Here is a 14,872-nt window from a genome sequence, read left to right as displayed (position 1 = left end):
TCTGTGTGTGAGATGGGGATGAGGTAGGAGTCACCAACCGTCTGTGTGTGAGATGGGGATGATGTGAGATGGGGATGATGTAGGAGTCACCAACCGTCTGTGTGACATGGGGATGATGTAGGAGTCACCAACCGTCTATGTGACATGGGGATGATGTAGGAGTCACCAACCGTCTATGTGACATGGGGATGATGTAGGAGTCACCAACCGTCTATGTGACATGGGGATGATGTAGGAGTCAACGTCTATGTGACATGGGGATGATGTAGGAGTCACCAACTGTCTATGTGACATGGGGATGATGTAGGAGTCACCAACTGTCTATGTGACATGGGGATGATGTAGGAGTCACCAACCGTCTGTGTGACATGGGGATGATGTAGGAGTCACCAACTGTCTATGTGACATGGGGATGAGGTAGGAGTCACCAACCGTCTATGTGACATGGGGATGATGTAGGAGTCACCAACCGTCTATGTGACATGGGGATGATGTAGGAGTCACCAACTGTCTATGTGACATGGGGATGATGTAGGAGTCACCAACTGTCTATGTGACATGGGGATGATGTAGGAGTCACCAACTGTCTATGTGACATGGGGATGATGTAGGAGTCACCAACTGTCTATGTGACATGGGGATGATGTAGGAGTCACCAACTGTCTATGTGACATGGGGATGATGTAGGAGTCACCAACTGTCTATGTGACATGGGGATGATGTAGGAGTCACCAACCGTCTATGTGACATGGGGATGATGTAGGAGTCACCAACTGTCTATGTGACATGGGGATGATGTAGGAGTCACCAACTGTCTATGTGACATGGGGATGATGTAGGAGTCACCAACCGTCTATGTGTGACATGGGGATGATGTAGGAGTCACCAACTGTCTATGTGACATGGGGATGATGTAGGAGTCACCAACTGTCTATGTGACATGGGGATGATGTAGGAGTCACCAACTGTCTATGTGACATGGGGATGATGTAGGAGTCACCAACTGTCTATGTGACATGGGGATGATGTAGGAGTCACCAACTGTCTATGTCTATGTGACATGGGGATGATGTAGGAGTCACCAACTGTCTATGTGACATGGGGATGATGTAGGAGTCACCAACTGTCTATGTGACATGGGGATGATGTAGGAGGCACCAACCGTCTATGTGACATGGGGATGATGTAGGAGTCACCAACTGTCTATGTGACATGGGGATGATGTAGGAGTCACCAACTGTCTATGTGACATGGGGATGATGTAGGAGGCACCAACCGTCTATGTGACATGGGGATGATGTAGGAGGCACCAACCGTCTATGTGTGAGATGGGGATGAGGTAGAGTCACCAACCGTCTATGTGTGAGATGGGGATGAGGTAGGAGTCACCAACCGTCTGTGTGTGAGATGGGGATGATGTAGGAGTCACCAACCGTCTGTGTGTGAGATGGGGATGATGTAGGAGTCACCAACCGTCTGTGTGACATGGGGATGATGTAGGAGTCACCAACCGTCTATGTGACATGGGGATGATGTAGGAGTCACCAACCGTCTATGTGACATGGGGATGATGTAGGAGTCACCAACTGTCTATGTGACATGGGGATGATGTAGGAGTCACCAACTGTCTATGTGACATGGGGATGATGTAGGAGTCACCAACTGTCTATGTGACATGGGGATGATGTAGGAGTCACCAACCGTCTATGTGACATGGGGATGATGTAGGAGTCACCAACTGTCTATGTGACATGGGGATGATGTAGGAGTCACCAACTGTCTATGTGACATGGGGATGATGTAGGAGTCACCAACCGTCTATGTGTGACATGGGGATGATGTAGGAGTCACCAACTGTCTATGTGACATGGGGATGATGTAGGAGTCACCAACTGTCTATGTGACATGGGGATGATGTAGGAGTCACCAACTGTCTATGTGACATGGGGATGATGTAGGAGTCACCAACTGTCTATGTGACATGGGGATGATGTAGGAGTCACCAACTGTCTATGTGACATGGGGATGATGTAGGAGTCACCAACCGTCTATGTGACATGGGGATGATGTAGGAGTCACCAACTGTCTATGTGACATGGGGATGATGTAGGAGTCACCAACTGTCTATGTGACATGGGGATGATGTAGGAGTCACCAACTGTCTATGTGACATGGGGATGATGTAGGAGTCACCAACCGTCTATGTGTGACATGGGGATGATGTAGGAGTCACCAACTGTCTATGTGACATGGGGATGATGTAGGAGTCACCAACTGTCTATGTGACATGGGGATGATGTAGGAGTCACCAACTGTCTATGTGACATGGGGATGATGTAGGAGTCACCAACTGTCTATGTGACATGGGGATGATGTAGGAGTCACCAACTGTCTATGTGACATGGGGATGATGTAGGAGTCACCAACTGTCTATGTGACATGGGGATGATGTAGGAGGCACCAACCGTCTATGTGACATGGGGATGATGTAGGAGTCACCAACCGTCTATGTGTGAGATGGGGATGATGTAGGAGTCACCAACCGTCTGTGTGTGAGATGGGGATGAGGTAGGAGTCACCAACTGTCTATGTGTGAGATGGGGATGATGTAGGAGTCACCAACCGTCTATGTGTGAGATGGGGATGCTGGCGGTGTCTCCGTCCTGTCCGCTAAGATTGGCCTGTAGGTAGGCTGCCTCCTGGACAAGACTGGCCACCTTGTCTGTGTAGGTGTAGGGGTTACACACCAGACACATGAGCACCTGGGGGGGACATACACACACATTACAGGGTTACATACCATCACCTGGGAACACACACACACACACACACACACACATCACAGAGAAGAGACACACACACACACAGAGAAGAGACACACACACACACACAGAGAAGAGACACACACACACACAGAGAAGAGACACACATCACAGAGAAGAGACACACACACATCACAGAGTAGAGACACACACACACACATCACAGAGAGGAGACAGACACACACACACACAGAGTAGAGACACACACACATCACAGAGAAGAGACAGACACACACACATCACAGAGAGGAGACAGACACACACATCACAGAGTAGAGACACACACACATCACAGAGTAGAGACACACACACACATCACAGAGAAGAGACAGACACACATCACAGAGTAGAGACACACACACACATCACAGAGTAGAGACACACACACACATCACAGAGTAGAGACACACACACATCACAGAGAGGAGACAGACACACACACATCACAGAGTAGAGACACACACACACATCACAGAGTAGAGACACACACACACATCACAGAGTAGAGACACACACACATCACAGAGAAGAGACAGACACACACACATCACAGAGTAGAGACACACACACACACATCACAGAGTAGAGACACACACACACATCACAGAGAGGAGACAGACACACATCACAGAGTAGAGACACACACACACATCACAGAGTAGAGACACACACACACATCACAGAGTAGAGACACACACACACACATCACAGAGTAGAGACACACACACACACATCACAGAGTAGAGACACACACACATCACAGAGTAGAGACACACACACACATCACAGAGTAGAGACACACACACACATCACAGAGTAGAGACACACACACACATCACAGAGAAGAGACACACACACACACATCACAGAGTAGAGACACACACACACATCACAGAGTAGAGACACACACACACATCACAGAGAAGACACACACACACACACATCACAGAGTAGAGACACACACACACATCACAGAGTAGAGACACACACACACATCACAGAGTAGAGACACACACACACATCACAGAGAAGAGACACACACACACATCACAGAGAAGAGACACACACACACACACACATCACAGAGTAGAGACACACACACACATCACAGAGAAGAGACACACACACACACACACATCACAGAGTAGAGACACACACACATCACAGAGTAGAGACACACACACACATCACAGAGTAGAGACACACACACACACACAGAGTAGAGACACACACACACACACAGAGTAGAGACACACACACACATCACAGAGAGAGACACACACACACATCACAGAGTAGAGACACACACACACATCACAGAGTAGAGACACACACACATCACAGAGTAGAGACACACACACACACACAGAGTAGAGACACACACACACACACAGAGTAGAGACACACACATCACAGAGTAGAGACACACACACATCACAGAGTAGAGACACACACACATCACAGAGTAGAGACACACACACACACACACACAGAGTAGAGACACACACACACACACAGAGTAGAGACACACACACACATCACAGAGTAGAGACACACACACACATCACAGAGTAGAGACACACACACATCACAGAGTAGAGACACACACACACATCACAGAGAAGAGACACACACACATCACAGAGTAGAGACACACACACACACATCACAGAGTAGAGACACACACACACATCACAGAGTAGAGACACACACACACACACAGAGAGTAGAGACACACACACACATCACAGAGTAGAGACACACACACACACACAGAGAGTAGAGACACACACACACACAGAAGAGACACACACACACACATCACAGAGTAGAGACACACACACATCACAGAGTAGAGACACACACACACACACACACATCACAGAGTAGACACACACACACATCACAGAGAAGAGAAACATCACAGAGTAGAGACACACACACACACATCACAGAGAAGAGACACACACACACACACACAGAGAAGAGACACACACACACACACATATCCTGTATCATAAATAGCATAACGCAATCAACTAATCAACTAATCAATCAATCCCTAAGCGCGGAAGGCCCTAAGGGTATGAAGGTGTCGATAGATGTATTTATTGTATGCTACTTATGACGACGATCGTAGCATAACGATAGATTGATCGATTGAGGGTATCTATGATTGATTGATGTATCAGGTGACTGACCCTCTCCAGGAAGTGTATGACCGTGTCCTGCTGGTCTGTCTGTAGTCTGTCCAGGTGTTTCAGCCACAGCTCCAGCTCAGACCAGGTGTACTCAAACACTCCACTGTCCTTCAGCACCTAAATCCAAACAACGGAGACCAAGGAGTTGACAGGAACTCACAGTAGATGTTTTTAATAAGTACACTACAATTCGTTTTTACTACGCTGGGCACATTGAAGAGTCAGTGGGCATACTAAATTCTGTATATATATTTTAGGGCACTACTTTTGAAACCACTATGGGTAAAAGTACTCAATGGTCTTACTTGAGTAAAAGTGAAGATGCCTAAAAACAGAAAATGATTCAAGTAAAAGTGAAAGTCACCCAGTAAAATACTACTTGAGTAAAAGTCACCCAGTAAAATACTACTTGAGTAAAAGTCACCCAGTAAAATACTACTTGAGTAAAAGTCACCCAGTAAAATACTACTTGAGTAAAAGTCTAAAAGTATTTGGTTTTAAAATATCAAAAGTAAAAGCTTCAAAATGGAACGAGTACTTTTGGGTGTCGGGGAAAATGTACGGACATTATTTTCATTAGGAATGTACGTGAAGTAAAAGTTATAAATAGTTTTTAAAAAACTATATATATATATATAAATAGAAAAGTAAAGTACAGATACCCCCAAAATAACTACTTAAGTAGTACTTTAAAGTTTTTGTTTTGTTTTTTTACTTAAGTACTTTACACCATTGGTCAAAAGTAGTGCACTATGTCAGGGAATGGAGTACCATTCAGGACAAAGCCCGTGTGTGATTCAAACCCGGCTGGAACCGAGGCAGTCGGTCTCACCTTCACTACCAGTTTCCTGGTGGACATTTTCAGGTGGCTGTTGTTGCTGCTCACAAACATCTTGAGGAGTAGGAAGAACACAGACTTCTCCCCAGAGCCCGTCTCCACGTGATCCTGACGGAGACAACGGAAGGAGCAAAATGAAATGACTCCAAGGTTATAAAAGGAGACTTCACAAATAACCAGGGGCAAAACTGGCGTTACAGCCCTCTGGCGCTACAGCCCTCTGGCGTTACAGCCCGGTGCCCTCTGGCGTTACAGCCCGGTGCCCTCTGGCGTTACAGCCCGGTGCCCTCTGGCGTTACAGCCCTCTGGCGTTACAGCCCGGTGCCCTCTGGCGTTACAGCCCGGTGCCCTCTGGCGTTACAGCCCTCTGGCGCTACAGCCCTCTGGCGTCACAGCCCGGTGCCCTCTGGCGTCACAGCCCGGTGCCCTCTGGCGTTACAGCCCGGTGCCCTCTGGCGTTACAGCCCTCTGGCGTTACAGCCCGGTGCCCTCTGGCGTCACAGCCCTCTGGCGTCACAGCCCTCTATCGTCACAGCCCTCCGAGCCCGGTGCCCTCTGGCGTTTACAGCCCGGTGCCCTCTGGCGTCACAGCCCGGTGCCCTCTGGCGTCACAGCCCGGTGCCCTCTGGCGTCACAGCCCGGTGCCCTCTGGCGTCACAGCCCTCCGAGCCCGGTGCCCTCTGGCGTTTACAGCCCTCTGGCGTCACAGCCCGGTGCCCTCTGGCGTCACAGCCCTCCGAGCCCGGTGCCCTCTGGCGTCACAGCCCGGTGCCCTCTGGCGTCACAGCCCTCCGAGCCCGGTGCCCTCTGGCGTCACAGCCCGGTGCCCTCTGGCGTCACAGCCCTCTGGCGTCACAGCCCGGTGCCCTCTGGCGTTTACAGCCCTCTGGCGTCACAGCCCGGTGCCCTCTGGCGTTTACAGCCCTCTGGCGTCAGTGCCCGGTGCCCTCTGGCGTCACAGCCCTCTGGCGTCAGTGCCCCCCCCCCATAACAATAACAGGGGAGGTTAGCAAATTATCCGAGGGAGCACCCCCACAAGTTTATGTCCCTACCACTTCTAAAAACCAAGTTTATGTCCCTACCACTTCTAAAAACCAAGTTTATGTCCCTACCACTTCTAAAAACCAAGTTTATGTCCCTACCACTTCTAAAAACCAAGTTTATGTCCCTACCACTTCTAAAAACCAAGTTTATGTCCCTACCACTTCTAAAAACCAAGTGTATGTCCCTACCACTTCTAAAAACCAAGTGTATGTCCCTACCACTTCTAAAAACCAAGTTTATGTCCCTACCACTTCTAAAAACCAAGTTTATGTCCCTACCACTTCTAAAAACCAAAGTTGGGCCCCTGCAAATAACAGCCATTTACTGTTTCCATAGTCTCACATTTCCATTGAAGCCACTCTAGGAGATACAACCCCTGGTCTGTTCCAGGCTCCTTATAGGGGATATTAAACATACCACTAACAGTCTGCTCCATTCTAACCTGAACCCTGAACCCGGTCTATAACCATCTCACCTGAACTCTGAACCAGGACAACTTGCTGGTCTAGAAGCTCCCCTGAACCAGGACAACTTGCTGGTCTAGAAGCTCCCCTGAACCAGGACAACTTGCTGGTCTAGAAGCTCCCCTGAACCAGGACAACTTGCTGGTCTAGAAGCTCCTCTGAACCAGGACAACTTGCTGGTCTAGAAGCTCCCCTGAACCAGGACATCTTGCTGGTCTAGAAGCTCCCCTGAACCAGGACATCTTGCTGGTCTAGAAGCTCCCCTGAACCAGGACAACTTACTGGTCTAGAAGCTCCCCTGAACCAGGACATCTTACTGGTCTAGAAGCTCCCCTGAACTAGGACATCTTGCTGGTCTAGAAGCTCCCCTGAACCAGGACATCTTACTGGTCTAGAAGCTCCCCTGAACCAGGACATCTTACTGGTCTAGAAGCTCCCCTGAACTAGGACATCTTACTGGTCTAGAAGCTCCCCTGAACCAGGACATCTTGCTGGTCTAGAAGCTCCCCTGAACCAGGACATCTTACTGGTCTAGAAGCTCCCCTGAACCAGGACATCGTACTGGTCTAGAAGCTCCCCTGAACCAGGACATCTTGCTGGTCTAGAAGATCCCCTGAACCAGGACAACTTGCTGGTCTAGAAGCTCCCCTGAACCAGGACATCTTACTGGTCTAGAAGCTCCCCTGAACCAGGACAACTTGCTGGTCTAGAAGCTCCCCTGAACCAGGACAACTTGCTGGTCTAGAAGCTCCCCTGAACCAGGACAACTTGCTGGTCTAGAAGCTCCCCTGAACCAGGACAACTTGCTGGTCTATAAGCTCCCCTGAACCAGGACATCTTGCTGGTCTAGAAGCTCCCCTGAACCAGGACAACTTGCTGGTCTAGAAGCTCCCCTGAACCAGGACATCTTACTGGTCTAGAAGCTCCCCTGAACCAGGACATCTTACTGGTCTAGAAGCTCCCCTGAACCAGGTGATAACATCAAACACACCCGGTCTATAATCATCTCACCTGAACTCTGAACCAAGAGAACTTGCTGGCTGGCAGGTCCAGGGCCAGTTGTAATATCTGGTGTTGAAGGACTGGATGGACCTCCTCTCTCATACCTTTCTCTGACACGATACCTGAAGAGAGAGACCAAATACAATACCGTTAACCTCTTCAGTCGACCCTCTACTTTTTTGAACATTCTGTTAAAAATCGCGCAACATTTCAGCGACCTGCTACTCATGCCAGGAATATAGTATATGCATTTGCTTAGTCTGTGTGGATAGAAAACACTCAGACGTTTAAAAAACTGGTTAAATCACTGCTGTGGCTTTACCAGAACGGCATTTACATCGAAAAGCACAGGAAAAACTGATCACTGAAAATGGGAAAATATATCCATGCGCTACTTGAACCCATTGATAAAGGTGAACCACAATTAATTGACTGAGGTTGCAGTACCTACAGCTTCCACACGGTGTCTAGAGTCTTGTCATTTCCCTTCGAGTTTTTTCTTGGTCAAACACATGCAGGACACCGTATCTAATCCGGTCTAGGACCGGATATTTTCGTTGAGTTTCTAGCCGGACATTTTTCCAGACGGACAGCTAATGATCTTTACATCGCCTCCTGATGAATTTTATCGCTTATTAACGTTTACTAATACCTAAAGTTGCATTACAAACGTATTTCGAAGTGTTTTGTGAAAGTTTATCGTCGACTTTTTGAATTTTAAAAAATGACGTTACGCTTTGAAACTATGTTTTTTTCGTTTATCACACAGTCTACATATAACGATATCTAGGCTTTATATGGACCGATTTAATCGAAATAAAGACCCAAATAGTGTTTATGGGACATCTAGGAGTGCCAACAAAGAAGATGGTGAAAGGTAATGAATGTTTTCTATTTTATTGTGCGGTTTGTGTAATGCCGAAATGCTAATTATTTTGTTTACGTCCCCTGTGGGTCTTTTGGGGTGTTGCATGCTATCAGATAATAGCTTCTCATGCTTTCGCCGAAAAGCATTTTAAAAATCTGACTTGTTGCCTGGATTCACAACGAGTGTAGCTTTAATTCGATACCCTGCATGTGTATTTTAATGAACTTTTGAGTTTTAACTAATACTATTAGCATTTAGCGTAGCGCATTTGCATTTCCAGAGCTCTAGTTGGGACGCAAGCGTCCCGGGTAGAAGCAACAGGTTAAAACGATCCTCTCCAGATAGACACAATCAGTGGATGATTCCACAGGCCTTTTGGACAGCCGTACAGATCCTCAGAATGATAACGTGGAAGTTGTTTCTAAGTGTGGTAACACAATGTAAGGCAAATTCATAGATTTTAACACTCTGTTAGCACATCAAGAAGATAACTTCCATATTTTTTAACAGGACTAATAAAGAGCAACAGAGCAATCAATCAATCATTCAATGAATCAATCAATCAATCATTCAATGAATCAATCAATCAATCATTCAATGAATCAATCAATGAATCAATCATGAATCAATGAATGAATCAATGAATCAACAATCAAATCAATGAATCAATCAATCAATCATTCAATGAATCAACCAATGAATCAACCAATGAATCAACCAATGAATCAATCAATGAATCAATCAATCGATCAATCAATCGATCGATCGATCGTCCATCCATAGAGTTTATAGAGCAGTACCTTTGAGCAGCTTGCTGAAGTCAAACTTGCTCTGGCTAACCAGATGAGGCACTACCTTCTGGTAGAGACACATGACCTGAAGGATGAGGGCTTTCAGGAGGATGACCTCTGGAGACTCGGGGCCTGACGGGGCTGGAGGAGACAGACGGGAGATTTAGACAGATGGGAGAGACAGGAGAGACAGACAGACGGGAGAGACAGACAGATGGGAGACAGAGACGCACGGGAAGAGAGACAGACAGGAGAGACAGACAGATGGGAAACACAGACAGGAGACACATACAGATAGATGGGAGAGACAGAAGAGAGACAGACAGACGCACAGGAGAGACAGACGCACGGGAAGAGAGAGACAGGAGAGACAGACAGATAGGAGACAGAAAGATGGGAGAGACAGACAGATGGGAAACACAGACAGGAGACACAGACAGAAGAGAGACAGACAGACGCACGGGAAGAGACAGACAGGAGAGAGTCGGTTAATCACCCCATGTTCAACTAAAGAGAGTTATAGTCGGGACAATGTAGAAACGAGGAAAAATACCATATTGGTTATGGACTATTTCAACGATGTATAAAAGAGAGAGTTATAATTATAATCTAAAGAAGAGAACATTCCACTGACTGTAAATATATTAGTAATGTGAGACATCTACCGGGTTGTTCAACTTTAGTCGCGTCCTCTTTGACATCTCCTCCTTCCTTCTTCCCTTCATTCCTTCCTGTCTCCTTCTTGGTCAGTGACTGCCATTTGGACACGATGCTCGTCATGTCTGGTAGAACCTACAGAGAGAACATGGACGCCCCCCCCCCACCGAGTTCAGTTGACCTCCTCCAATCTATTCACGTTGCGCAGCAGTCAGAGTGGTCATTCAGTCAGTCAGAGTGGTCATTCAGTCAGTCAGAGTGGTCATTCAGTCAGAGTGGTCATTCAGTCAGAGTGGTCATTCAGTCAGAGTGGTCATCCAGTCAGAGTGGTCATCCAGTCAGAGTGGTCATTCAGTCAGAGTGGTCATTCAGTCAGAGTGGTAATTCCAGTCAGAGTGGTCATCCAGTCAGAGTGGTCATTCAGTCAGAGTGGTCATTCAGTCAGAGTGGTCATTCAGTCAGAGTGAGCGAACCTATTTGCTGATGCAGCTTGGTCATTCAGTCAGAGTGGTCATTCAGTCAGAGTGAGCGAACCTATTTGCTGATGCAGCTTGGTCATTCAGTCAGAGTGGTCATTCAGTCAGTCAGAGTGGTCATTCAGTCAGTCAGAGTGGTCATTCAGTCAGTCAGAGTGGTCATTCAGTCAGAGTGGTCATTCAGTCAGTCAGAGTGGTCATTCAGTCAGAGTGGTCATTCAGTCAGAGTGGTCATTCAGTCAGAGTGGTCATCCAGTCAGAGTGGTCATTCAGTCAGAGTGGTCATTCAGTCAGAGTGGTCATTCAGTCAGAGTGGTCATTCAGTCAGAGTGAGCGAACCTATTTGCTGATGCAGCTTGGTCATTCAGTCAGAGTGGTCATTCAGTCAGAGTGAGCGAACCTATTTGCTGATGCAGCTTGGTCATTCAGTCAGAGTGGTCATCCAGTCAGAGTGGTCATTCAGTCAGAGTGGTCATTCAGTCAGAGTGGTCATCCAGTCAGAGTGGTCATTCAGTCAGAGTGGTCATTCAGTCAGAGTGGTCATTCAGTCAGAGTGGTCATCATCGGATCTACATGGGCAACACTGCATTTAGTTTAGTAGCTAGGAGGTCGACTGTATGTTGTCTAACCCAGTAGGTATACAGTCCTACAGTAGGTCCACAGTCCTACAGTAGGTCCACAGTACTACAGTAGGTCCACAGTCCTACAGTAGGTCCACAGTCCTACAGTAGGTCCACAGTCCTACAGTAGGTCCACAGCCCTACAGTAGGTCCACAGCCCTACAGTAGGTCCACAGTCCTACAGTAGGTCCACAATACTACAGTAGGCATACAGTACTACAATAGGCATACAGTACTACCGTAGGCATACAGTACTACAGTACTACAGTAGGTCCACAGTACTACAGTAGGTCCACAGTACTACAGTAGGTCCACAGTCCTACAGTAGGTCCACAGTACTACAGTAGGTCCACAGTCCTACAGTAGGTCCACAGTCCTACAGTAGGTCCACAGTAGGTCCACAGTACTACAGTAGGTCCACAGTAGGCATACAGTACTACAGTAGGTCCACAGTACTACAGTAGGTATACAGTCCTACAGTAGGTCCACAGTACTACAGTAGGTCCACAGTCCTACAGTAGGTCCACAGTACTACAGTAGGTCCACAGTCCTACAGTAGGTCCACAGTCCTACAGTAGGTCCACAGTCCTACAGTAGGTCCACAGTCCTACAGTAGGTCCACAGTACTACAGTAGGTCCACAGTCCTACAGTAGGTCCACAGTCCTACAGTAGGTCCACAGTCCTACAGTAGGTCCACAGTAGGCATACAGTCCTACAGTAGGTCCACAGTCCTACAGTAGGTCCACAGTCCTACAGTAGGTCCACAGTACTACAGTAGGTCCACAATACTACAGTAGGTCCACAGTCCTACAGTAGGTCCACAGTCCTACAGTAGGTCCACAGTCCTACAGTTACCTCCCTGTACTGCTGTGTGAGGTCCTGTGTGTTACCTCCCTGTACTGCTGTGTGAGGTCCTACAGTTACCTCCCTGTACTGCTGTGTGAGGTCCTGTGTGTTACCTCCCTGTACTGCTGTGTGAGGTCCTGTGTGTTACCTCCCTGTACTGCTGTGTGAGGTCCTACAGTTACCTCCCTGTACTGCTGTGTGAGGTCCTGTGTGTTACCTCCCTGTACTGCTGTGTGAGGTCCTGTGTGTTACCTCCCGGTACTGCTGTGTGAGGTCCTGTGTGTTACCTCCCTGTACTGCTGTGTGAGGTCCTGTGTGTTACCTCCCTGTACTGCTGTGTGAGGTCCTGTGTGTTACCTCCCTGTACTGCTGTGTGAGGTCCTGTGTGTTACCTCCCTGTACTGCTGTGTGAGGTCCTGTGTGTTACCTCCCTGTACTGCTGTGTGAGGTCCTGTGTGTTACCTCCCTGTACTGCTGTGTGAGGTCCTGTGTGTTACCTCCTGTACTGCTGTGTGAGGTCCTGTGTGTTACCTCCCTGTACTGCTGTGTGAGGTCCTGTGTGTTACCTCCTGTACTGCTGTGTGAGGTCCTGTGTGTTACCTCCCTGTACTGCTGTGTGAGGTCCTGTGTGTTACCTCCCTGTACTGCTGTGTGAGGTCCTGTGTGTTACCTCCCTGTACTGTACTGCTGTGTGAGGTCCTGTGTGTTACCTCCCTGTACTGCTGTGTGAGGTCCTGTGTGTTACCTCCCTGTACTGCTGTGTGAGGTCCTGTGTGTTACCTCCCGGTACTGCTGTGTGAGGTCCTGTGTGTTACCTCCCTGTACTGCTGTGTGAGGTCCTGTGTGTTACCTCCCTGTACTGCTGTGTGAGGTCCTGTGTGTTACCTCCCTGTACTGCTGTGTGAGGTCCTGTGTGTTACCTCCCGGTACTGCTGTGTGAGGTCCTGTGTGTTACCTCCCGGTACTGCTGTGTGAGGTCCTGTGTGTTACCTTGCCGAGTGCCTCCCGGTACTGCTGTGTGAAGTCCTGCATGGTGGCTGGTGTGTAGAGATCGGAGACGAGCCACACAGAGCGGTCCAGACACAACTCTATGTTCCTCTGAGCTCTCTTCAGAAGGAACGACATGAGGGACAGGGTCGTGTGCTGCACCACCGCGTTGGCAAACTGGGACAGGCACACGAGAGGAAAGATGGGTAAACAGTCCAGCACATTTTTCATCACCAAAAGTGACAAGTCTATTAAATAGCCATTATTCTAGAACAAACGGTGTCAACTCACGTTGATGCCCTGCGTGAAGAAGGCCTTGTTACAGACGGGAGGAAGTGATGTCACCAGCACCATGGACAGGAGGCGGGGCAGAGGAACAACCTCTCTGGTCTGGAAGGCCTTGGACACCTCTGGCTGAGACTCGTAGATCTGAGAAGACAGGATATAGCCTAGTGGTTAGAGTGTAGAGGAGGCAGGTAGCCTGGTGGTTAGAGTGTAGAGGAGGCAGGTAGCCTAGTGGTTAGAGTGTAGAGGCGGCAGCGTAGCCGAGTGGTTAGAGTGTAGAGGCGGCAGCGTAGCCTAGTGGTTAGAGTGTAGAGGCTGCAGGGTAGCCGAGTGGTTAGAGTGTAGAGGCGGCAGCGTAGCCTAGTGGTTAGAGTGTAGAGGAGGCAGGTAGCCTAGTGGTTAGAGTGTAGAGGAGGTAGGGTAGCCTAGTGGTTAGAGTGTAGATGCAGCAGGGTAGCCTAGTGGTTAGAGTGTAGAGGAGGTAGGTAGCCTAGTGGTTAGAGTGTAGAGGAGGCAGGGTAGCCTAGTGGTTAGAGTGTAGAGGAGGCAGGTAGCCTAGTGGTTAGAGTGTAGAGGAGGCAGGTAGCCTAGTGGTTAGAGTGTGGAGGAGGTAGGGTAGCCTAGTGGTTAGAGTGTAGAGGCGGCAGGGTAGCCTAGTGGTTAGAGTGTAGAGGCGACAGGGTAGCCTAGTGGTTAGAGTGTAGAGGCGGCAGGTAGCCTAGTGGTTAGAGTGTAGAGGCGGCAGGTAGCCTAGTGGTTAGAATGTAGAGGCGACAGGGTAGCCTAGTGGTTAGAGTGTAGAGGCGGCAGGGTAGCCTAGTGGTTAGAGTGTAGAGGCGGCAGCGTAGCCTAGTGGTTAAAGTGTAGAGGCGGCAGCGTAGCCTAGTGGTTAGAGTGTAGAGGCGGCAGTGTAGCCTAGTGGTTAGAGTGTAGAGGCGGCAGGGTAGCCGAGTGGTTAGAGTGTAGAGGC

At 48.5% G+C, this 14,872-nt stretch overlaps 1 protein-coding gene across 3 annotated transcripts in view; it reads right to left on the bottom strand.

The window, feature by feature from the left end:
- Window positions 1-14,872, bottom strand: part of urb1 (URB1 ribosome biogenesis homolog) — an 85,717-nt gene that overhangs the window by 61,814 nt on the left and 9,031 nt on the right. For all 3 annotated transcript variants that reach the window (XM_065000595.1, XM_065000593.1, XM_065000594.1), the window contains 8 exons: window positions 13,909-14,046; window positions 13,621-13,794; window positions 10,696-10,822; window positions 10,040-10,171; window positions 8,381-8,493; window positions 5,856-5,969; window positions 5,024-5,140; window positions 2,624-2,762 (listed from right to left, as the gene is read on the bottom strand). In XM_065000595.1, the coding sequence (XP_064856667.1) occupies window positions 2,624-2,762; window positions 5,024-5,140; window positions 5,856-5,969; window positions 8,381-8,493; window positions 10,040-10,171; window positions 10,696-10,822; window positions 13,621-13,794; window positions 13,909-14,046 (1,054 nt within the window). The remainder of the gene's footprint in view (window positions 1-2,623; window positions 2,763-5,023; window positions 5,141-5,855; window positions 5,970-8,380; window positions 8,494-10,039; window positions 10,172-10,695; window positions 10,823-13,620; window positions 13,795-13,908; window positions 14,047-14,872) is intronic.

The sequence above is a fragment of the Oncorhynchus nerka genome, linkage group LG14 (genome assembly GCF_034236695.1).
Source record: "Oncorhynchus nerka isolate Pitt River linkage group LG14, Oner_Uvic_2.0, whole genome shotgun sequence".
In the NCBI taxonomy this organism is placed as follows: Eukaryota; Metazoa; Chordata; class Actinopteri; order Salmoniformes; family Salmonidae; genus Oncorhynchus; species Oncorhynchus nerka.
The sequence above is the reverse complement of the archived record's forward strand: the minus strand, read 5'-3'. Positions and strand labels throughout refer to the sequence as shown.